This window comes from Scyliorhinus torazame, chromosome 27 (genome assembly GCF_047496885.1).
Source record: "Scyliorhinus torazame isolate Kashiwa2021f chromosome 27, sScyTor2.1, whole genome shotgun sequence".
Classification (NCBI taxonomy): Eukaryota; Metazoa; Chordata; class Chondrichthyes; order Carcharhiniformes; family Scyliorhinidae; genus Scyliorhinus; species Scyliorhinus torazame.
In genome coordinates, this window is record NC_092733.1 from 21737993 (window position 1) to 21761351 (window position 23359).

The 23359-nt window shown below is 48.7% G+C and overlaps 1 protein-coding gene across 9 annotated transcripts in view; it reads left to right on the forward strand.

Annotated features, from left to right (window-relative positions):
* LOC140403293 (E3 ubiquitin-protein ligase Rnf220-like) overlaps positions 1 to 23359 on the forward strand; it is an 87004-nt gene that overhangs the window by 53212 nt on the left and 10433 nt on the right. For all 9 annotated transcript variants that reach the window (XM_072491102.1, XM_072491108.1, XM_072491101.1 and 6 more), the window contains 6 exons: positions 2483 to 2525; positions 10194 to 10240; positions 12572 to 12704; positions 14620 to 14716; positions 19356 to 19439; positions 21852 to 21966. In XM_072491102.1, the coding sequence (XP_072347203.1) occupies positions 2483 to 2525; positions 10194 to 10240; positions 12572 to 12704; positions 14620 to 14716; positions 19356 to 19439; positions 21852 to 21966 (519 nt within the window). The remainder of the gene's footprint in view (positions 1 to 2482; positions 2526 to 10193; positions 10241 to 12571; positions 12705 to 14619; positions 14717 to 19355; positions 19440 to 21851; positions 21967 to 23359) is intronic.

Consider the following 23359-nt stretch of genomic DNA (forward strand, 5'->3'; position numbering starts at 1 on the left):
CGCTGTGGATTTCGGAGGGACGTTAAGCATCAAATACATTGTTGTGCTGTACTGTTCTATATTCTATGTGGGTCTGGAGTCACATGTAGGCCAGACCAGGTGTGAATCCTTCTCTGGAGGACGTTATCAAATCAAATGGGTCTTTGCACCAATTCAGTAGCTTCACCATCATTAATAAGATTAATATTCTATCCCGGATTTGTTAATTCATTGAATTTAAATTCCTTCAGCTTTGATGGTGGGATTTGAACTCGTGTCCTTTGAGGCCTCTGGGTTACTAGCTCAGAGACATCACCACTATACTATTCAATTTAATATTGATAGTACCTCCAGGCTACTGTGCGGGTCCTTCTTGTTTGTTCCCTGTTGTTTCCCTTATTTCCCCTTCTTTTATTTTTGCCGTTACATTTTTCATCCATGGATGATTATTGGACATGTCGCTTTAAGGCAATCAGGAAGAATCCGGAAGGCTGTGCTCTCTCCAGGAAGATCCAGCTAACTCTCTCCAGAAGGCAACTGTGAGGGCTGTCTCTCTCTCTCCAGAAAGCCTCTGGGTGCTGTTTTCCTGAAACTACAGAGGGCTGAAGACAAACCACGAACTGAGAGCAATGTTTGATGTGAAGTAAGGTGACGTTGTGAGTTCTCCACTTTTAAACTACAGAATACCTGACTGAATGAATCTACAAAGATCATTACAGACTGCAAACCAAAGATTTTAATCTGCAAACTTGCTGTGAAGAAAAGTGTGCTAAAACCATCATCTGGAACAAAGACGCTTTCTTCTCTCCACTTATAGAGTGGTCAAGAAGGCATACGGCATGCTTTCCTTCATCGGAAGGGGTATTGAGTACAAGAGTCGGCAGGACATGTTACAGTTGTTTAGGACTTTGGTTTGGCCACATTTGGAATACTGCGTGCAGTTCTGGTCGCCACATTACCAGAAGGATGTGGATGCTTTGGAGAAGGTGCAGAGGAGGTTCACCAGGATGTTGCCTGGTTTGGAGGGCGCTAGCTATGAAGAGAGGTTGAGTAGATTAGGATTATTTTCATTAGAAAGACGGAGGTTGAAGGGGGACCTCATTGAGGTCCACAAAATCATGAGAGGTATAGACAGGGGTGGATAACAAGAAGCTTTTTCCCAGAGTGGGGGATTCAATTACTAGGGGTCACGAGTTCAAGGTGAGAGGGGAAAAGTTTAAGGGAGATATGCGTGGAAAGTTCTTTACGCAGAGGGTGGTGGGTGCCTGGAACACATTGCCGGCGGAGGTGGTAGAGGCGGGCACGATAGCGTCATTTAAGATGTATCTAGACAGATACATGAATGGGCAGGGAGCAGAGGGATACAGATCCTTAGAAAATAGGCGACAGTTTTAGATAGAGGATCTGGATCGGCGCAGGTTTGAAGGGCCGAAGGGCCTGTTCCTGTGCTGTAATTTTTCTGTGTTCTTTGTTCATTATGGTTTTTTTTACTCCTTTCCACCCCTCTGTGTTTGTCTGTCTTGTTTGTGTGTTTGTGTATAGAGGGTTGGGGCAAGTTAAAGTGGGTAATAGGTATTAGCTTGTCATTAACCTGTTGCATTTACTGCATATTATAGTCCTTGTTATAAATAAGCAGTAGAATGGCACGTGGCACAGTGGTTAGCACTGCAGCCTACGCCGCTGAGGACCCGGGTTCGAAACCCGGCCCTGGGTCACTGTCCGTGTGGAGTTTGCACATTCTCCCCCTGTCTGTGTGGATTTCTCCCCCACAACTCAGAGATGTGTAGGTTAGGTGGATTGGCCACGCTAAATTGCCCCCTCATTGGAAAAAAAATAATTGGGTACTTTAAATTAAAAAAAAAAAGAAAATAAGCCGTAATTGTGTTTACATTTGCAAATCTGGTGACTGTAATTATTGGGCAGCCAAGGGCCAAAGACGTTGGGTATTTTTATAAGCATTATTGGTTAATTCACTTGTGAATGCACTTGGGGCTTGGGGCTTGAATTGACCGCGCACTACCCAAGGGCGTCGTAACATAATTTGGGGGCTCGTCTTTGGAACGGTAGATGGCGAAGTTTGGGTTACAGTATAACTTAAAAAGAGGCACCAGCTTTGTAGTGATATAACAGTGAATCTCTGGAGGCTGCTAAGAGTTTTCTTCAGGTGGAAGACTTTATTTAAAAGATTTTCGAAATGACAAGCTAGTTGAATTGGTTGGGGAATTAGAAATAGAGGTACCAGCGAGAGCTAGGAAGGTGGAGATAATTGAAGCGATTGCTCAACAATTAAATTTGAAAGAAGTGCAAGAAACACAGCCTGGGCCCTGGCAACAATCAACGGAATTGGCTAAAATCCAGTCAAGTGAAACAATTAGAAATGCAGCAAAAACAAAGAGAAATGGAGAAATGTGTTATAACACTGCTATAAAGTAGATTAGAGGGGCAGGTATAAGGATGCTGCTCTGAATAACCAATCATCGTAACAACGTCTGTTCGTCCACAGACCTTCCAACAAGTGAAAATGAACAGAGAGAGCCGACGGAACGGTGAGTCTGAGTTGAGAAGCAAGCTAACATGTGTGTATGTTAATATGTTTACATGCGTGTGTGGTCGTGTCTATGAGTCTATAGTTTCATCGGAGCTTAATGCCCACCACCTTGTGGGTGAACAAGTATTTCCTCAAACCCCATCTAAACCTCCTGCCTCTTACTTTAAATTATGTCAACTGGTTATTGACCCTTCTACTGGGGAGAAAAGATTCTCCCTATCCCTATCCTTCAAAAGCGTTCAGTTGACAGGGCAGCACGGTGGTGCAGTGGTTAGCACTGCTGCCTCTTGGCGCCGAGGTCCCAGGTTCGATCCCGGCTCTGGGTCACTGTCCGTGTGGAGTTTGCACATTCTCCCCGTGTTTGCGTGGGTTTCGCCCCCACAACGCAAAGATGTGCAGGCTCGGTGGATTGGCCACGCTAAATTGCCCCTTAATTGGAAAGAAAAATGAATTGGACACTCTGAATTTTTTTTTTTTAAAGGGTTTGGTTAACGGATTGTTTTACTGAAGTGAATTCACTCTTTGGGCTGGATTCTTCTGCCCCGCCCGCCGCAAGAACGCCAGGGACATTGACCTCTGGCGGGATACTCTGGGTCACCGGGCGGACACGGCTGGAGAATCCCGCTCTGTGTCTCATTCTGACATTAGAGTGTCAGGGGTTGTTTGACAGCTTCAAATTAGAATGTGCTTTGCAAGTAGTACTGGGATGTTTTGTGATAGGCGGATTTAGCATTATCCAAAAACCTTATTCAGTGTCGGGTTAGGAGACTGACTCCCACTGCCACTAACCCCATCACTGACCGCCCTCCCACATATTCCAGTGTGAAATCAATGCGTGAATTAAAATAATTTCATCAATGAAACCTCATTAACTCTGTGTGCGTGTGTGCGAACGCACTGGGGAGTCGGGGGATTAGCTTGGAGATCAGCTATTGTGGCCCCCGGAATTGGACCTAGCAGCTACAAAATGCGATAACATCCCAGCTCAGCCTGTCCCAAAACCCGCCAGCACACGCTTCAAAGACTCTCTTGCATCTTGAAGGATTATTCAGCAGAGAGGCAGATTGGATCACTTACTGTCCCTTTCCATAACTCCGACTCTCTGACCTCTGCAATCCAATTAGCTGCCGCCTGCGTTCCCCCTCACCAATCAGCACAATGGCTTTGCAGAAGAAGAGACTCCAGCCTGGCTGACTTAGAATTTGGAAGAAATATCGGACCCATTAGTTTCAAATGACGCATCGAAAATTGGTGCTGTCCTCATTCTGACCCAGGCTCAAGCTATCTGATTATTTTAATGTATGGCGGGGAGGGAAATGCCACGCAGAAAAAATCCGTGCGTCATCATAATGACAGGATTGGATATTGGCCGATACTCTGCACTATGAAACATGACAGTACTAATAGCAAAGCACTGTGTCGTTTGAACAGCCTCACACGATGCTCGGATATGTTTAAAGGTTTCTGCGCGTCAGTGGGCAGCTCAACTTTCCTTGGGGTCCAAAGGTTGTGGGGTCAGTTCCCATTCCAGAGCCGTATGCTTCAATTCTAGGCTGACACATCAGTGTCGGTGGCACTGAGAGCATGCTGCGCTATCAGAGATGCCGGGCGGGATTCTCCGAAATGGAGGCAGAGTGGCCCCCAGCGTTGCCGCGCTGTTCCCGCCGGCAGCGACCAGGTGTGGACGGCGGCGGGGGGAACCCGCCGTTTTGGGCTGGCCGCTCAGCCCATCCGGGCCTGAGAATAGCAGGGGTGCCGGAGAATCGCCAATTTGGGTGTCTCAGGCGATTCTCTGGCCTGCGCCGCGCGGAACTCGACGGGGCCGTTCTCGCCGCTTGGGAGAATCGCGGGAGGGCGTCGGACCGGCGCCGCGGGAAAATTTGGCGACCCAGGCGATTCTCCCAACCGGCACGGGAGCGGAGAATCACGCCCGCCATCTTTTGGATCAGATGTTAGACTGAGCCTCTGTAGCGCACAAAGACTCCGAGAGACGAATAGAGTGAAGTCGATGAGGCTTTATTAAGCGTGACTGTTCCCCCGCAGTTCAGTAGTAGACTGCCTGCGGGGGAGGACTCCTGGTACTTATACTCCGCCTTCAGGGCGGAGCTAGAGGTCGATGTCCAACCAGGACCCGGGATCTGTCAGCCAATGACATCACGGCTTCACAGTCCCACATGACCCCTAATGCATACTACCACAGCCTCCATCTTCCCTTCCAGGTGAACATAAAAGAGACGATCGCATGATTTGAAAGATTGCCGCGAGGGTGGGGGAGGGGGTGGTTCCTGGTCAATATTTACCCCTCAGTCAACACCACTGGTCATTTTCTGACCTCTGTTTGTCGGAGGTACACAAATTGGGTTTCCTACTTTACAACAGTTGCAACACTTTACAAGTGACTGATTGAATGTACAGCATTGTGGGACACCTTGAAGCCCTGAAGGCGCTATATAAATTAAAGTCTTCTTTGTGACTGGACAGAATTAAAGAGGAATTGTACTCTATAATAATAATCTTTATTGTCACAAATAGGCTTACAATAACATTGCAATGAAGTGAAAAGCCCCTAGTCGCCACACTCCGGCGCCTGTTCAGGTACACAGAGTGAGAATTCAGAATATCCAAATTACCTAACAGCACGTCTTTCGGGACTTGTGGGAGGAATCCGGAGCACCCGGAGGAAACCCACGCAGACACGGGGAGAACGCGCAGACTCCACACGGACAGTAACCCAAGCCGGGAATCGAACCTGGGACACTGGCACTGTGAGGCCACAGTGTTAACCACTGTGCTACCATGCTGCCTCCAATAGACTTCTCCCAATAGACTCATAAAAAAGGGTCAAAGCGCAGAAGAGTAATAGTAATAGGGGACTCTATAGTCAGGGGCACAGATAGGCGCTTCTGTGGACATGAAAGAGACTCCAGGATGGTATGTTGCCTCCCTGGTGCCAGGGTCCAGGATGTCTCCGAACGGGTAGAGGGCATCCTGAAGGGGGAGGGCAAACAGGCAGAGGTCGTTGTACATATTGGTACTAACGACATAGGCAGGAAGGGGCATGAGGTCCTGCAGCAGGAGTTCAGGGAGCTAGGCAGAAAGTTAAAAGACAGGACCTCGAGGGTTGTAATCTCGGGATTACTCCCTGTGCCACGTGCCAGTGAGGCTAGAAATAGGAAGATAGAGCAGCTAAACACGTGGCTAAACAGCTGGTGTAGGAGGGAGGGTTTCCATTATCTGGACCACTGGGAGCTCTTCCGGGGCAGGTGTGACCTGTATAAGAAGGACGGGTTGCATCTAAACCGGAGAGGTATAAATATCCTGGCCGCAAAGTTTGCTAGTGTCACACGGGAGGGTTTAAACTAGTATGGCAGGGGGGTGGGCACGGGAGCAATAGGTCAGAAGGTGAGAGCATTGAGGGAGAACTAGGGAATAGGGACAGTGTGGCTCTGAGGCAGATTAGACAGGGAGAAGTTGCTGAACACAGCGGGTCTGGTGGCCTGAAGTGCGTATGTTTTAATGCAAGAAGTATTACGGGTAAGGCAGATGAACTTAGAGCTTGGATTAGTACTTGGAACTATGATATTGTTGCCATTACAGAGACCTGGTTGAGGGAAGGGCAGGATTGGCAGCTAAACGTTCCAGGATTTAGATGTTTCAGGCGGGATAGAGGGGGATGTAAAAGGGGAGGCGGAGTTGCGCTACTGGTTCGGGAGAATATCACAGCTGTACTGCGAGAGGACACCTCAGAGGGCAGTGAGGCTATATGGGTAGAGATCAGGAATAAGAAGGGTGCAGTCACAATGCTGGGGGTTTACTACAGGCCTCCCAACAGCCAGCGGGAGATAGAGGAGCAGATAGGTAGACAGATTTTGGAAAAGAGTAAAAGCAACAGGGTTGTGGTGATGGGAGACTTCAACTTCCCCAATATTGACTGGGACTCACTTAGTGCCAGGGGCTTATACGGGGCGGAGTTTGTAAGGAGCATCCAGGAGGGCTTCTTAAAACAATATGTAGACAGTCCAACTAGGGAAGGGGCGGTACTGGACCTGGTATTGGGGAATGAGCCCGGCCAGGTGGTAGATGTTTCAGTAGGGGAGCATTTCGGTAACAGTGACCACAATTCAGTAAGTTTTAAAGTACTGGTGGACAAGGATAAGAGTGGTCCTAGGATGAATGTGCTAAATTGGGGGAAGGCTAATTATAACAATATTAGGCAGGAACTGAAGGACATAGATTGGGGGCGGATGTTTGAGGGCAAATCAACATCTGACATGTGGGAGGCTTTCAAGTGGCAGTTGAAATGAATTCAGGACCGGCATGTTCCTGTGAGGAAGAAGGATAAATACGGCAATTTTCGGGAACCTTGGATGACGAGAGATATTGTAGGCCTCGTCAAAAAGAAAAAGGAGGCATTTATCAGGGCTAAAAGGCTGGGAACAGACGAAGCCTGCGTGGAATATAAGGAAAGTAGGAAGGAACTTAAGCAAGGAGTCAGGAGGGCTAGAAGGGGTCACGAAAAGTCATTGGCAAATAGGGTTAAGGAAAATCCCAAGGCTTTTTACACGTACATAAAAAGCAAAAGGGAAGCCAGGGAAAGGGTTGGCCCACTGAAGGATAGGCAAGGGAATCTCTGTGTGGAGCCAGAGGAAATGGGCGAGGTACTAAATGAATACTTTGCATCAGTATTCACCAAAGAGAAGGAATTGGTAGATGTTGAGTCTGGAGAAGGGTGTGTAGATAGCCTGGGTCACATTGAGATCCAAAAAGAAGAGGTGTTGGGTGTCTTAAAAAATATTAAGGTAGATAAGTCCCCAGGGCCTGATGGGATCTACCCCAGAATACTGAAGGAGGCTGGAGAGGAAATTGCTGAGGCCTTGACGGAAATCTTTGGATCCTCGCTGTCTTCGGGGGATGTCCCGGAGGACTGGAGAATAGCCAATGTTGTTCCTCTGTTTAAGAAGGGTAGCAAGGATAATCCCGGGAACTACAGGCCGGTGAGCCTTACTTCAGTGGTAGGGAAATTACTGGAGAGAATTCTTCGAGACAGGATCTACTCCCATTTGGAAGCAAATGGACGTATTAGTGAGAGGCAGCACGGTTTTGTGAAGGGGAGGTTGTGTCTCACTAACTTGATAGAGTTTTTCGAGTAGGTCACTAAGATGATTGATGCAGGTAGGGCAGTGGATGTTGTCTATATGGACTTCAGTAAGGCCTTTGACAAGGTCCCTCATGGTAGACTAGTACAAAAGGTGAAGTCACACGGGATCAGGGGTGAGCTGGCAAGGTGGATACAGAACTGGCTAGGCCATAGAAGGCAGAGAGTAGCAATGGAAGGATGCTTTTCTAATTGGAGGGCTGTGACCAGTGGTGTTCCACAGGGATCAGTGCTGGGGCCTTTGCTCTTTGTAGTATATATAAATGATTTGGAGGAAAATGTAACTGGTCTGTTTGTAAGTTTGCAGACGACACAAAGGTTGGTGGAATTGCGGATAGCGATGAGGACTGTCGGAGGATACAGCAGGATTTAGATTGTTTGGAGACTTGGGCGGAGAGATGGCAGATGGAGTTTAATCCGGACAAATGTGAGGTAATGCATTTTGGAAGGTCTAATGCAGGTAGGGAATATACGGTGAATGGTAGAACCCTCAAGAGTATTGAAAGTCAAAGAGATCTAGGAGTACAGGTCCACAGGTCACTGAAAGGGGCAACACTGGTGGAGAAGGTAGTCAAGAAGGCATACGGCATGCTTGCCTTCATTGGCCGGGGCATTGAGTATAAGAATTGGCAAGTCATGTTGCAGCTGTATAGAACCTTAGTTAGGCCACACTTGGAGTATAGTGTTCAATTCTGGTCGCCACACTACCAGAAGGATGTGGAGGCTTTAGAGAGGGTGCAGAAGAGATTTACCAGAATGTTGCCTGGTATGGAGGGCATTAGCTATGACGAGCGGTTGAATAAACTCGGTTTGTTCTCACTGGAACGAAGGAGGTTGAGGGGAGACCTGATAGAGGTATACAAAATTATGAGGGGCATAGACAGAGTGGATAGTCAGAGGCTTTTCCCCAGGGTAGAGGGGTCAATTACTAGGGGGCATAGGTTTAAGGTGAGAGGGGCAAGGTTTAGAGTAGATGTACGAGGCAAGTTTTTTACGCAGAGGGTAGTGGGTGCCTGGAACTCGCTACCGGAGGAGGTGGTGGAAGCAGGGACGATAGTGACATTTAAGGGGCATCTTGACAAATACATGAATAGGATGGGAATAGAGGGATACGGACCCAGGAAGTGTAGAAGATTGTAGTTTAGTCGGGCAGCATGGTCGGCACGGGCTTGGAGGGCCGAAGGGCCTGTTCCTGTGCTGTACATTTCTTTGTTCTTTGTTCTTTGTAAAACACAAACTTTACAAAAGGAATGAGTTCCTCCATCCATTGGCACCTCTCAGTTTTCCTAATACAGGGAGTGTTTAATGCTTTGAAATAACTGGCCAGAAGCAGATATCTGTGGAAGCTTCGCTCTCTCCATTGATGTCATGGGGAATTCAAGGCAATGAGCAGTATTTCTCTTCATTGAAGAAGGAGGAGGTTCCTCTCAAGGCAGCTACTCCAGACCAAGGTTTCCGAAAAGAGAGCAGCATTGCCCCCTAGTGCATAGAATTCAAAATCCTCACTTTGCAAAACCTCTCTCGTGGCTGCACCTCTGAACCTTACTGTGCTGTCCTCCCCACTGAGCTACAATGGATGCAAGAGTCCTCAGCTACAGTGCACTCTGGGCTACATTTGCCCTTGTATCTTGAGCAGTCAAGTGAGAACTTGAGGACACTGCAACATAAGAGGTCACATGACGGGAGCGCAGGATCATAGAATCATAGAATTGACAGTGCAGAAGGAGGCCATTCGGCCCATCGAGTCTGCACCAGCCCTCGGAAAGAGCAGCCTACTTAAACCCACACCTCCACCCTATCCCCATAACCCCACCTAACTTTTTTGGACACCAAGGGGCAATTTAGCATGGCAAATCCACCTAACCTGCACATCTTTGGACTGTGGGAAGAAACCGGAGCTCCCGGAGGAAACCCACACAGACACGGGGAGAACGTGCAGACTTTGCAGGTACTGTATGCAACAGGGGTTTAGTTCAGTTGGCTGGACAGCTGGTTCGTGATGCAGAGCGAGGCCAACAGCGTGGGTTCAACCTGGCCCCTCGCCCCAGGTGTGGTCATCCTCAGATTGAATCACCGCCAGTCAGCTCTTCCCCCCCTCAGAACAGAAAGCAGTCTGTGGTCATCTGTGGCTATGGCGACATTATTTTAATGTAATTGTGGAACTTAGGAATGAACTATCTTTGTTGGATGTCCCTGATGTTGGTGATTTGAGGAACCCACAACATGCTACACTCCACACTACAACTTTTCCCACATTTTAAAAACCTCTGTCAAAGCTGTCCGTCGTGCCTCTACGCACATTCCTCACCCTCCACTTTACTCTGGTTTGGTGCTTATCATCACCCTGGATGATAAAGTGTGAGCTATGGCCGACAGACATCAATACACCTCACTGTGGCCGCAATGGTTGAGGTTACATTGCGGCTTAGGGTGGGACACAGCCCCATTCACCTCAGCTGCCATTTGTTGTGAGCTATCGATTCATATCATGTCTTCTTCTTTACCTTCCAGCCAGGGCCAAGCGATGTAAGCGGATCAAGATTTCGGATGAAGACCAGGTAGGTGTGATGAAGTTTCCCGAAGAAAGGCAGGAGGGGCGACTTTGCACAAGTGGAGGAATTTTAACCTCTAGTGCCTGAGACGAGTGAGACATGAGGGAGTTCCGACCACTGTCCATTTAGTGGCATGCACTCGTTTTAGCAACATTGTTCTTGGCCAGTGCATGATGCGGCACAATCTTGGCACAGCGCCTCGCTAAAATCTAACAATTGTGGCCCGATAACGTAATTCGGCCTTCAATTTTATTTGAACCCCAGACCGTAGCGATTGCGGACAATGCTAATCATACCCAGGGAATTCAGGAGAGGCCCAGGTGAGTGGGCTTTGAAGCTTTTTGAACAGGTTTATTTTGCGGCAGGAGATGCAGTATTACCCTTCCAGGGGTATCCGCCTCCAGGCTCAACGGGGAGACCTTGGATCATCCCAATCCCAGTCGTTACTCCTCCTCCACCCACCATGCTCCCAGTCGGTGAATCCCTCATGGTCTTTATGACCTCTTCTGAAGGAACTGTGTAACCTGTCGACGAACATGATAGTGACAGTCAAATGGGACTCTTTGATATTAATAATTCATCACAATAATTAATATAGTGCTTGGCGACTGAAATCCTGCTCCATCACAGTAGCACGCATTGCCTCTGAGTCGGCAAGTTATGGGTTCAAATCCCACTCGAGGACCTGAACCCCAAACTCCAGGCTGACACTCAGTGCAATTCTGAGGGCGTGCTGCACTGTCAGATGAGATATCAGGACCCCCTCAAATGAATGTAAAATATCCCTCAGCATTCTTTCACAGAGCAGGGGAATTCAATCACCATTCTGTGTTCTCTGCTTTACTTTACTCTCAAGGTTTGATCCGTAATGTTGATCCAAAGAACAACGAGTCTTGTTGACAAACAAAACTATTTTATTAACACTACTTAACTGGACTGGGTTCGCCACTTATTCCTAAGGAACAAACAGTTGATGAATAACACATAGACCATTCTTCTCTACATCTAGCTCACTATCAGATTAAACTATCTATCTCTCTCTTGTTATGCGCCAGGGTTTAGGGAACCCCAAAGTGTATCATGGAGTTCACCTGACCCACAACTTTTAATAGATTGTGGTATGGGGAGCACACGGCCCACACGGCCCAAAATTGGCCTCTAGCCCACCAATCAAAGGTAAATAAATAATTCCGGGTCATATCGGCTTGGTGTGGGCAGCACAGTGGAATTGTGGATAGCACAATTGCTTCACAGCTCCAGGGTCCCAGGTTCGATTCCGGCTTGGGTCACTGTCTGTGCGGAGTCTGCACATCCTCCCCGTGTGTGCGCGGGTTTCCTCCGGGTGCTCCGGTTTCCTCCCACAGTCCAAAGATGTGCAGGTTAGGTGGATTGGCCATGATAAATTGCCCTTAGTGTCCAAAATTGCCCTTTGTGTTGGGTGGCGTTACTGGGTTATGGGATAGGGTGGCGGTGTTGACCTTGGGTAAGGTGCTCTTTCCAAGAGCCGGTGCAGACTCGATGGGCCGAATGGCCTCCTTCTGCACTGTAAGTTCTATGATAATCTACAGGTGTGGTACAGCAGAAATGGAAAAGTATTTGTTAAAGCAAAACAATGTTTATTCTATGAACTCAAGTTAACCTTTTTAAAACACACAGTGAACAGTTAGCAACCATCAATTCAAATACAACCGCCAAAGAATACAACACTAAGTAATCCTGAATAACTTCCCAAACAACATCCAGAAGACAAAAGAAACACTTTTTAACAGAAGCACATTAGGTTTACATTCAATACTGAAAACAGTTATAATTCTGAATTCACCAAATGATCAAGAGATAGTCTTTTCATGGCAGAGAGATCAACAGTACAGCTGCTCTGTCTGGCTTCAGCTCCAACACTGAAAACGAAACCAAAGAAACACAGACACACCCAAGCTTTTCTCAAAGTGAAACTAAAGAGCAGAACCAGAGCTCAGCTCCACCCACTCTCTGACATCACTGCAGTAACATGAGCAGCCAAACATTTCTTAAAGTGACATTCTCATGACAATCCTATGAACTAAAAAGCAAGTTGGTGTTGTATAATGTGCAGTCACATTCTCATTTGCAATCTCTTCAAATACAGATAAGTAATTTATTTGGCTAATCCACAGGAGACCGGATTATCCCATGCCTCCTCTCTCTCGAACAGATGTTAGGCCGTGTGATTTTATGATTCCTGCTCCTTTTCTAGAAGCTTCCTCATTTTCTTCCCGCCTGGCCAACTTGCTTAATTGGAGAGCAGGAGCCCCGTCCCAGTTTGCAATTAGGTTATTCATGTTCTCCCCTGTCTTGCAGATGGATGGCCCCTTTTCAAAGGACCCCAGGTCCCTGGATACAGGAGAAGAAAGCCCAAGTGGTAATCAATGCATCGAATATGCATGGGCTGGTCTGGGCAGACACAGCACACAGCAATTTCCTGGCTTGAGAGGTAGGTGGCGGTAATGAGACGAGTTCCCAGGTGTGGAACAATGGGGCTGGTTTTACTTGCCCTCTCCTGGCCAGATTTCGGTGGGGATTGGGATTGGGGTTGGCCCCCCCCCCCCCCCCCCCCCCCCCCCATAATACACGAGGTGGGCAGGCACCAAGATTGGCCTCTAGCCCACCAATCAAAGGTAAATAAATAATTCCGGGTCATATCGGCTTGGTGTGGGCAGGCCATCTTGTTCCCCAATTAAGGGGCAATTTAGCGTGGTCAATCCACCTAGCCTGCACATCTTTTTGGGTTGTGGGGGTGATGAGACCCACGCAGACACAGGGATAATATGCAAACTCCACATGGACAGTGACCCGTGGCCAGGATCGAACCGGGGTCCTCGGCGGTGTGAGGTGGCAGTGCCAACCACTGCGCCACCCCTGGGCAGGCCAGCTAGCAGCAACAAAGGTGGAAGGAAAGTGGTGGGGGGGTGGGGGGGGTGGGTGGAAACCACATTCAGGGAGGTGCCCCCTTCACACACTGCGCTCTGCGTTGTGTTTCCCACAAGGTACAAGACTAGCACAAAACAGAATTGGACCCTGATGACTCTGTCCCAGGTTACATGGTCCACCGTAGTCAGCTTACAACCAAGACTTCCCACGTCCTGCAAGACACTCACACTTGATCAAATGGCCACTCTCCCTGAAATGGCCAATCAGCCGCTCAGTCATCCAGAAGGAGTGAGCCAGATGGGTTACGCTGGTTCAAGATGGCATTTTATAAAGTAGAATTAGGGATGCCCCTGCCTAGCCTGCACAATCCCACATCCCATGAAATAATTAAATAGAATTCTGGCTTTGACAAGTAATAATAATCTTTATCAGTGTCACAAGTAGGCTCACATTAACACTGCAATGAAGTTACTGTGAGAAGCCCCTAGTCACCACATTCCGGCACCTGTTCGGGTACACTGAGGGAGAATTCAGAATGTCCAATTCACCTAACAAGCACGTCTTTCGGGACGTGTGGGAGGAAACCGGAGCACCCGGAGGAAACCCACGCAGCCACGGGGAGAACGTGCAGACTCCGCACAGACAGTGACCCAAGCTGGAATTGAACCTGGGACCCTGGCGCTGTGAAGCAACAGTGCTAACCACTGTGCTACTGTGCCGCCCTGGACTGCCATTGCTTACTAATAAAAACAGAAAATGCTGGATAAACTCAGCAGGTCTGGCAGCGACTGTGGAGAGAGAAATGTTTCCAGTCTATTGACTCTGTGACTTTAAGTGAAATGTTCAGAATACAAAGGGTTAATGTCATATCATAATTAACCACCAGATGGAGCTGGATGCAGAACTATATAAAGCACTGACTCGCAGGCTTCTGGGAGAAGGCTGGAGAGGAGCAGTGAGAGAGTGTAGAGGAGAGGTCTCGAGAGAGTAGAGTACAGTTATAGGTAGAGTGTAGACACTAATGTTAGTTGAGTGTAGATTACTAGATTATTGTTTACTGTATGAGTAAGTGGTCGAGCTTTAATAAGTAGTGTAAATAAAAGTAAGCTTTGTTAAGGAACTTAGCTCCTGTGGTCTTTGTGAACACTAGAACATCTATCCTGAGAACAGAATCACAAAGATCACCAGAGTCTTCTCCAGAACTCGTTTCTTGCCTCTAGTTTATATCTTCCATCATTCAATAAATCCATCAGTTTCTCGTTGTTATAAACTTGTGATGCTCTTTCAGACCTTCAACATCTCGTAAACATGTCATCTCTTGTTCTGCAACATTTTGATGTTGAAAACATATTCCTCAGCCTTTCAAGGAATGATTAACGCTCCATTAATACAGCAACTGTTCAGAAATTGCAGACTTGCATCTACTCACACGTTACTGCTGTTACAATGAATAACCTCGTATCTGCTGTTTCTGACAGAATCCAGTACTTGCCGAGCACAGAGACTAACAAGCAGAGACAGCGATGGAGATCTGGACACTGACGGGGATGAGCTGCCACTATGCACAAAGTTTAAGTATCCTTCACACAGGTTTTGCAGCCAATTATGGACCAGAAGCATAACTCTAAATAAAATACCAGCAGTCAGGTCTCTCTGTCACAGAGCGGCAGTGTTTACAGTGTCTCTCTGTCACAGAGCGGCAGTGTTTACAGTGTCTCTGTCACAGAGCAGCAGCTGTTTACAGTGTCTCTCTGTCACAGAGCGGCAGTGTTTACACTGTCTCTGTCACAGAGCAGCAGCTGTTTACAGTGACTCTGTCACAGAGCAGCAGCTGTTTACAGTGCCTCTGTCACAGAGCGGCAGTGTTTACAGTGACTCTGTCACAGAGCAGCAGCTGTTTACAGTGTCTCTGTCACAGAGCGGCAGCTGTTTACAGTGTCTCTGTCACAGAGCGGCAGCTGTTTACAGTGCCTCTCTGTTACAGAGCGGCAGTGTTTACAGTGACTCTGTCACAGAGCAGCAGCTGTTTACAGTGTTACAGGGGCTGGTTTAGCACACTAGGATAAATCGCTGGCATTTAAAGCAGACCAAGGCAGGCCAGCAGCACGGTTCGATTCCCGTACCAGCCTCCCCAAACAGGCGCCGGAATGTGGCGACTAGGGGCTTTTCACAGTAGCTTCATTTGAAGCCTACTTGTGACAATAATCGATTTTCATTTCATTCAGAGCAGCAGCTGTTTACAGTGTGTCTCTGTCACAGAGCGGCAGCTGTTTACAGTGTCTCTGTGTCACAGAGCGGCAGTGCTTACAGTGTCTCTATGTCGCAGTGGCAGCTGTTTACAGTGTCTCTGTGTCACAAGAGCGGCAGCTGTTTACAGTGTCTCTGTGTCACAGAGCGGCAGCTGTTTACAGTGTCTCTCTGTCACAGAGCAGCAGCTGTTTACAGTGTCTCTGTGTCACAGAGCAGCAGCTGTTTACAGTGTCGCTCTGTCACAGAGCAGCAGCTGTTTACAGTGTCTCTGTGTCACAGAGCAGCAGCTGTTTACAGTGTTGCTCTGTCACAGAGCAGCAGCTGTTTACAGTGTCTCTGTGTCACAGATCAGCAGCTGTTTACAGTGTCTCTCTGTCACAGAGCGGCAGTGCTTACAGTGTCTCTGTGTCACAGAGCAGCAGCTGTTTACAGTGTCTCTGTGTCACAGAACAGCAGCTGTTTACAGCGTCTCTGTGTCACAGAGCAGCAGCTGTTTACAGTGTCTCTATCACAGAGCAACAGCTGTTTACAGTGTCTCTCTGTCACAAAGCAGCAGCTGTTTACAGTGTCTCTGTCACAGAGCGGCAGCTGTTTACAGTGTCTCTGTCACAGAGCAGCAGCTGTTTACAGTGTCTCTCTGTCACAAAGCAGCAGCTGTTTACAGTGTCTCTGTCACAGAGCGGCAGCTGTTTACAGTGTCTCTGTCACAGAGCGGCAGCTGTTTACAGTGTCTCTCTGATACAGAGTGGCAGTGTTTACAGTGTCTCTTTCACAGAACAGCAGCTGTTTACAGTCTCTCTGTCACAGAGCGGCAATGTTTACAGTGTCTCTGTCACAGAGCAACAGCTGTTTACAGTGTCGCTCTGTCACAGAGCAGCAGCTGTTTACAGTGGCTCTCTGTCACAGAGCGGCAGCTGTTTACAGTGTCTCTGTCACAGAGCGGCAGCTGTTTACAGTGTCTCTCTGTCACAAAGCAGCAGCTGTTTACAGTGTCTCTGTCACAGAGCGGCAGCTGTTTACAGTGTCTCTCTGATACAGAGTGGCAGTGTTTACAGTGTCTCTTTCACAGAACAGCAGCTGTTTATAGTCTCTCTGTCACAGAGCGGCAATGTTTACAGTGTCTCTGTCACAGAGCAACAGCTGTTTACAGTGTCTCTCTCTGTCACAAAGCAGCAGCTGTTTACAGTGTCTCTGTCACAGAGCGGCAGCTGTTTACAGTGTCTCTGTCACAGAGCGGCAGCTGTTTACAGTGTCTCTCTGATACAGAGTGGCAGTGTTTACAGTGTCTCTTTCACAGAACAGCAGCTGTTTACAGTCTCTCTGTCACAGAGCGGCAATGTTTACAGTGTCTCTGTCACAGAGCAACAGCTGTTTACAGTGTCGCTCTGTCACAGAGCAGCAGCTGTTTACAGTGGCTCTCTGTCACAGAGCAGCAGCTGTTTACAGTGTCTCTGTCACAGAGCAGCAGCTGTTTACAGTGTCTGTCACAGAGCAGCAGTGTTTACAGTGTCGCTCTGTCACAGAGCAGCAGCTGTTTACAGTGTCTCTCTGTCACAGTGCAGCAGCTGTTTACAGTGTCTCTCTGTCACAGAGCAGCAGCTGTTTACAGTGTCTCTCTGTCACAGAGCGGCAGTGTTTATAGTGTCTCTCTGTCACAGAGCAGCAGCCGTTTACAGTGTCTCTCTGTCACAGAGCAGCAGCTGTTTACAGTGTCTCTCTGTCACAGAGCAGTAGTGTTTACAGTTTCGCTCTGTCACAGAGCAGCAGCTGTTTACAGTGTCTCTGTCACAGAGCAGCAGCTGTTTACAGTGTGTCTCTGTCACAGAGCACCAGTGTTTACAGTGTCGCTCTGTCACAGAGCAGCAGTGTTTACAGTATCGCTCTGTCACAGAGCAGCAGTGTTTACAGTGTCGCTCTGTCACAGAACAGCAGGTGTTTACAGTGTCTCTGTCACACAGCAGCTGTTTACAGTGTCTCTGTCACAGAGCAGCAGCTGTTTACAGTGTCTCTGTCACAGAGCAGCAGCTGTTTACAGTGTCTCTGTCACAGAGCAGCAGCTGTTTACAGTGTCTCTGTCACAGAGCAGCAGCTGTTTACAGTGTCGCTCTGTCACAGAACAGCAGCTGTTTACAGTGTCTCTGTCACACAGCAGCTGTTTACAGTGTCTCTGTCACAGAGCAGCAGCTGTTTACAGTGTCTCTGTCACAGAGCAGCAGCTGTTTACAGTGTCTCTGTCACAGAGCAGCAGTGTTTACAGTGTTGCTCTGTCACAGAGCAGCAGTGTTTACAGTGTCGCTCTGTCACAGAGCAGCAGTGTTTACTGTGTCGCTCTGTCACAGAGCAGCAGCTGTTTACAGTGTCTCTGTCACAGAGCAGCAGTGTTTCCAGTGTCTCTGTCACAGATCAGCAGTGTTTACAGTGTCTCTATGTCGCAGTGGCAGCTGTTTACAGTGTCTCTCTGTCACAGAGCAGCAGCTGTTTACAGTGTCTCTGTCACAGAGCAGCAGCTGTTTACAGTGTCTCTGTCACAGAGCAGCAGCTGTTTACAGTGTGTCTCTGTCACAGAGCGGCAGTGTTTACAGTGTCTCTGTGTCACAGAGCACCAGTGTTTACAGTGTCGCTCTGTCACAGAGCAGCAGTGTTTACAGTATCGCTCTGTCACAGAGCAGCAGTGTTTACAGTGTCGCTCTGTCACAGAACAGCAGGTGTTTACAGTGTCTCTGTCACACAGCAGCTGTTTACAGTGTCTCTGTCACAGAGCAGCAGTGTTTACAGTGTCGCTCTGTCACAGAACAGCAGCTGTTTACAGTGTCTCTGTCACACAGCAGCTGTTTACAGTGTCTCTGTCACAGAGCAGCAGCTGTTTACAGTGTCTCTGTCACAGAGCAGCAGTGTTTACAGTGTCGCTCTGTCACAGAGCAGCAGCTGTTTACAGTGTCTCTGTCACAGAGCAGCAGCTGTTTACAGTGTCTCTGTCACAGAGCAGCAGTGTTTACAGTGTCGCTCTGTCACAGAACAGCAGCTGTTTACAGTGTCTCTGTCACACAGCAGCTGTTTACAGTGTCTCTGTCACAGAGCAGCAGCTGTTTACAGTGTCTCTGTCACAGAGCAGCAGCTGTTTACAGTGTCTCTGTCACAGAGCAGCAGTGTTTACAGTGTCGCTCTGTCACAGAGCAGCAGTGTTTACAGTGTCTCTCTGTCACAGAGCAGTAGTGTTTACAGTTTCGCTCTGTCACAGAGCAGCAGCTGTTTACAGTGTCTCTGTCACAGAGCAGCAGCTGTTTACAGTGTCTCTGTCACAGAGCAGCAGCTGTTTACAGTGTCTCTGTCACACAGCAGCTGTTTACAGTGTCGCTCTGTCACAGAACAGCAGGTGTTTACAGTGTCGCTCTGTCACAGAGCAGCAGTGTTTACAGTGTCTCTCTGTCACAGAGCAGTAGTGTTTACAGTTTCGCTCTGTCACAGAGCGGCAGTGTTTACAGTGTCTCTGTGTCACAGAGCACCAGTGTTTACAGTGTCGCTCTGTCACAGAGCAGCAGTGTTTACAGTATCGCTCTGTCACAGAGCAGCAGTGTTTACAGTGTCTCTGTCACAGAGCAGCAGCTGTTTACAGTGTCTCTGTCACAGAGCAGCAGCTGTTTACAGTGTCAATGTCACAGAGCAGCAGTGTTTACAGTGTCGCTCTGTCACAGAACAGCAGCTGTTTACAGTGTCTCTGTCACACAGCAGCTGTTTACAGTGTCTCTGTCACAGAGCAGCAGCTGTTTACAGTGTCTCTGTCACAGAGCAGCAGCTGTTTACAATGTCTCTGTCACAGAGCAGCAGCTGTTTACAGTGTCTCTGTCACAGAGCAGCAGTGTTTACAGTGTCTCTGTCACAGAGCAGCTGTTTACAGTGTTCACCAATCTCTTTGATTGGATCCCACAAATATTCTGAATGTTTCCTTGACCACTGCATTGTACAGATGCTCGACAGTGGAGCGGCTCACTGGCCAGGCCCAGAAACTATTAGAATCACAGGACAGATACCTGGACAACGTAGTGCTGAGGCAAGTTGAACATTGCTGGGATAGGCAGAGGCAGCACGGTAGCATTGTGGATAGTACAATTGCTTCACAGCTCCAGGGTCCCAGGTTCGATTCCGGCTTGGGTCACTGTCTGTGCAAAGTCTGCACGTTCTCCCCGTGTGTGCGCGGGTTTCCTCCGGGTGCTCCGGTTTCCTCCCACAGTCCAAAGATGTGCAGGTTAGGTGGATTGGCCATGATAAATTGCCCTTAGTGTCCAAAATTGCCCTTAGTGTTGGGTGGAGGTGTTGACTATGGGTAGGGTGCTCTTTCTAAGAGCTGGTGCAGACTCAATGGGCCGAATGGCCTCCTTCTGCACTGTAAATTCTATGAAAAGCACAGTGAGCTAATTGGCCCGAAGACCTCGTTTCCACAAGTGATTTAATTCCATGCACATATATTATATACTGATGGGTCTCTGCAGTCTCTGACTTGAGGGTTGTGGATGGATGGATGTCAAAATGGTCCGTCCAGTCTGAGTGCCTGATGGACCCCACTCTCACTCATGTGTCGTGATTTTCCAGGCCCTACCACTGGCAGGCTTTTTGGTCCCACCGAAGCCAGTGAATATTTTGATACACCCATCGCAGAGGAACTGGCCACGGCATGGCGTGGGGCAGCACGGTAGCATTGTGGATAGCACAATTGCTTCACAGCTCCAGGGTCCCAGGTTCGATTCCGGCTTGGGTCACTGTCTGTGCGGAGTCTGCACATCCTCCCCGTGTGTGCGTGGGTTTCCTCCGGGTGCTCCGGTTTCCTCCCACAGTCCAAAGATGTGCAGGTTAGGTGGATTGGCCATGATAAATAGCCCTTAGTGTCCAAAATTGCCCATAGTGTTGGGTGGGGTTACTGGGTTATGGGGATAGGGTGGAGGTGTTGACCTTGGGTAGGATGCTCGGTGCAGAGTCGATGGGCCGAATGGCCTCCTTCTGCACTGTAAATTCGATGAAATCGAGACAATGTCAGCCTTGGTGACATCCCCGTGATAGATCATTCCTTGTTGGTGGATTATGGGATAGCCCAGGAGAGAAAAACCATCATCGAGTCATAAACATGGTGGAGCAGTGCTATTGTCACTGGACTCATAATCGAGAAACCCTGATAATCCTCTGGGGACCCAGGTTCAAATCCCTCAACTGCAGATGGTGACATTTGAATTCAATAAAAAAATAATCTGGAATTAAAAGTCTAACAATGACCATGAAACCATTGTTGCAAAAACCCATCTGGTTCACTCGTGTCCTTTTTGGGAAGGAAATCTTCCGTCCTTACCCGGTCTGGCCTACATGTGATCCAGACCTTTTATATCTGTTTGACTCTGAAATGCCCTTTGAAATGGCCAGCAAGTCACTCAGTTCAAGGGCAATTAGGGATAGATAATAAATGCTGGCCCAGCTAGTGAGGCCTCACAAGCCATGGATTACAGCAATAATTACAGTACAAATGGTGGCCATTCGTTCCATCCATCTGTACTGGCTCTTTACAAGAGCAATGGAGCTAGTTCCACTCCCCATAGCTCTCCTTGCTTCACACACTCGTTTTTTTTCTTTATTCGTTCATGGGATGTGGGCGTTGCAGTCTGGGCCAACACTTGTTGCCCATTCCTGAGGGCACTTAAGAGTTATTGACATTGCTGTGGGTCTGGAGTCACGTCTGGGCCAGACCAGGTAAGGATGGCAGATTTCCTTCCCTAGAGGACATTAATGACCCAGCTGGGTTTTTAAGACAATCGACAATGGTTTCATTCGACCTTTAATTCCAGATTTTAATTGAACTCGAATTTCACCATCTGACCTTGTAGAACATTACCCTGGGTCTCAGAATTGTTAGCCTAGTGACAATAGCACTACGCCACTGCCTCCCCTTGGGTGGCACAGTGGTTAGCACTGCTGCCTCGTGGCGCCAGGGACCCGGGTTCAATTCCGGCCTTGGGTGACTGTGTGGAGTTTGCACGTCCTCCCCGTGTCTGCGTGGGTTTCCTCCGGCTGCTCCGGTTCCCTCCCGCAGTCCAATGATGTGCAGGTTAGGTGGATTGGCCTTGATAAAATGCCCCTTAGTGTCCATGGAGGTACAGGTGTACATGGTGCTCTTTCAGAGGGTTGGTGCAGACTCGTTGGGCCGAATGGCCTTCTTTTGCATGGTAGGGATTACATTGATGAGCGCTTGAAATGCCATAGCATTCAAAGTTATGGGCCAAGTGCGGAGAAGTAGGGTTGGGTTAGAGTACTTTTTTTTTTGTCAGTACAGGCTTGATGGGCCAAAGGCCTTGTCGGTGCTGCATGATTCTCTGATTCTAGATGGGGGAAAGTATACAGGTGGTCTTGACGTATGGTGGGCTTTCAGACCGGTCTCGCTTATATACACGCTTCAAGAGATGTTCGTTTCGACCCTCTACAGAATGATAAACACGGACGAGGAACGAGGCAGGACTTCAGAGATCCTGAAAGGACGAATCAGTGAACTGACACACAAGCTGCTCCGGAGGGAAACATACAAATGTCACGTGTGTATGGTAAGGACGGGGTGTCGTTATTGCTAAATGCTTTGATTCCAATTCTCCTCCCTCCTCTCCCGGGTGGCGTGGACTCTGAGCGACTTTGCCCTCTCTCCCTGGTGGCACGGAGGTCAATTGTAAGGCCCCAGCTGATGCCCGAGTGAGTTCAGCTGAGCTCTCTCAGGAACACAGGGCTACGGAAGGTACAAGTTAGACTGGTGAATGGACGGGGTCTTCGGTTGGAAAGGACTGGAGAGAGGACGGCTTCCAGCTCAATGGCGCTGCCTTCTGTAGCGGAATAGCACAGTGATGCTCACCGTCCAGGCTCACATGTGAAATTCAGGTAGTGGGAGGAGAACATCTCGAGACTTTAGACCAGATAATTATAAGAATCTTTATTACTGTCACAAGTAGGCTTACATTTTTAAAAATAAATTTAGAGTACCCAATTATTTTTTTCCAATTAAGGGGCAATTTAGCGTGGCCAATCTACCTACCCTGCACACCTTTGGGTTGTGAGGGTGAGCCCCACGCAGACACGGGGAGAATGTGCAAACTCCACACGGACAGTGACCCAGGGCCGGGATCGAACCCGGGTTCCCAGCGCCGTGAGGCTGCAGTGTTAACCACCGTGCCACCGTGCTGCCCTTCAAGTATACTTACATTATCACTGCAATGAAGTTACTGTGAAAAGCCCCTAGTCGTCACTTCCGACGCCTGTTCGGGTACACAGAGGGAGAATTCAGAATGTCCAATTCACCTAACAGCACGTCTTTTGAGACTTGTGGGAGGAAACCGGAGCACCCGGAGGAAACCCACGCAGACACGGGGAGAAGGTGCAGACTCCGCACAGACAGTGACCCAAGCCGGGAATCGAGCCCGGGTCCCTGGCTAACCACGCTGCTACCGTGCCGAATATAATCAGGCAATGGTTAAGAAAAAGTGTTCTCAGTATCAATTGTCTGACGACCAGGTTATTATGCTGTGTACAGCAAGTTGGGACAGGCTGTCGTTGTGGGGGGTGCCCCAGTGAATCTTGCAGTTTCTCTTTGCAGTCAGGAAGCTGAACCGAGTTTCGAGGAGTGTACCATCTTGGCTGCCTGCATTCAGCAGCTAAGCAAATGTGCGGTTACATCATGTTTCCTCAGGGCTGCCTCGTTCCTCCAATCGCCAAGGCTGGGGTGACTCCCCCGCCTTGAGGCTCGGCCTCTCCCAGGCCGGCTCCTCCTGCCAAGGGAGGAGGCAAGCAGAGCAGGAGATGTAGGCCCTTCCCACCGCTCGCTGATATTAGCTCACTGGGGGGCCCGTGCTGAGATTCAGGTCGGTGCTCAATCCAGTTCCCAACCCCTCCCTGGGGCGAACGCTGCTCTGGGACCTAGCCCGCCTAGGTGGGCGGCAAATTATTCTCCCA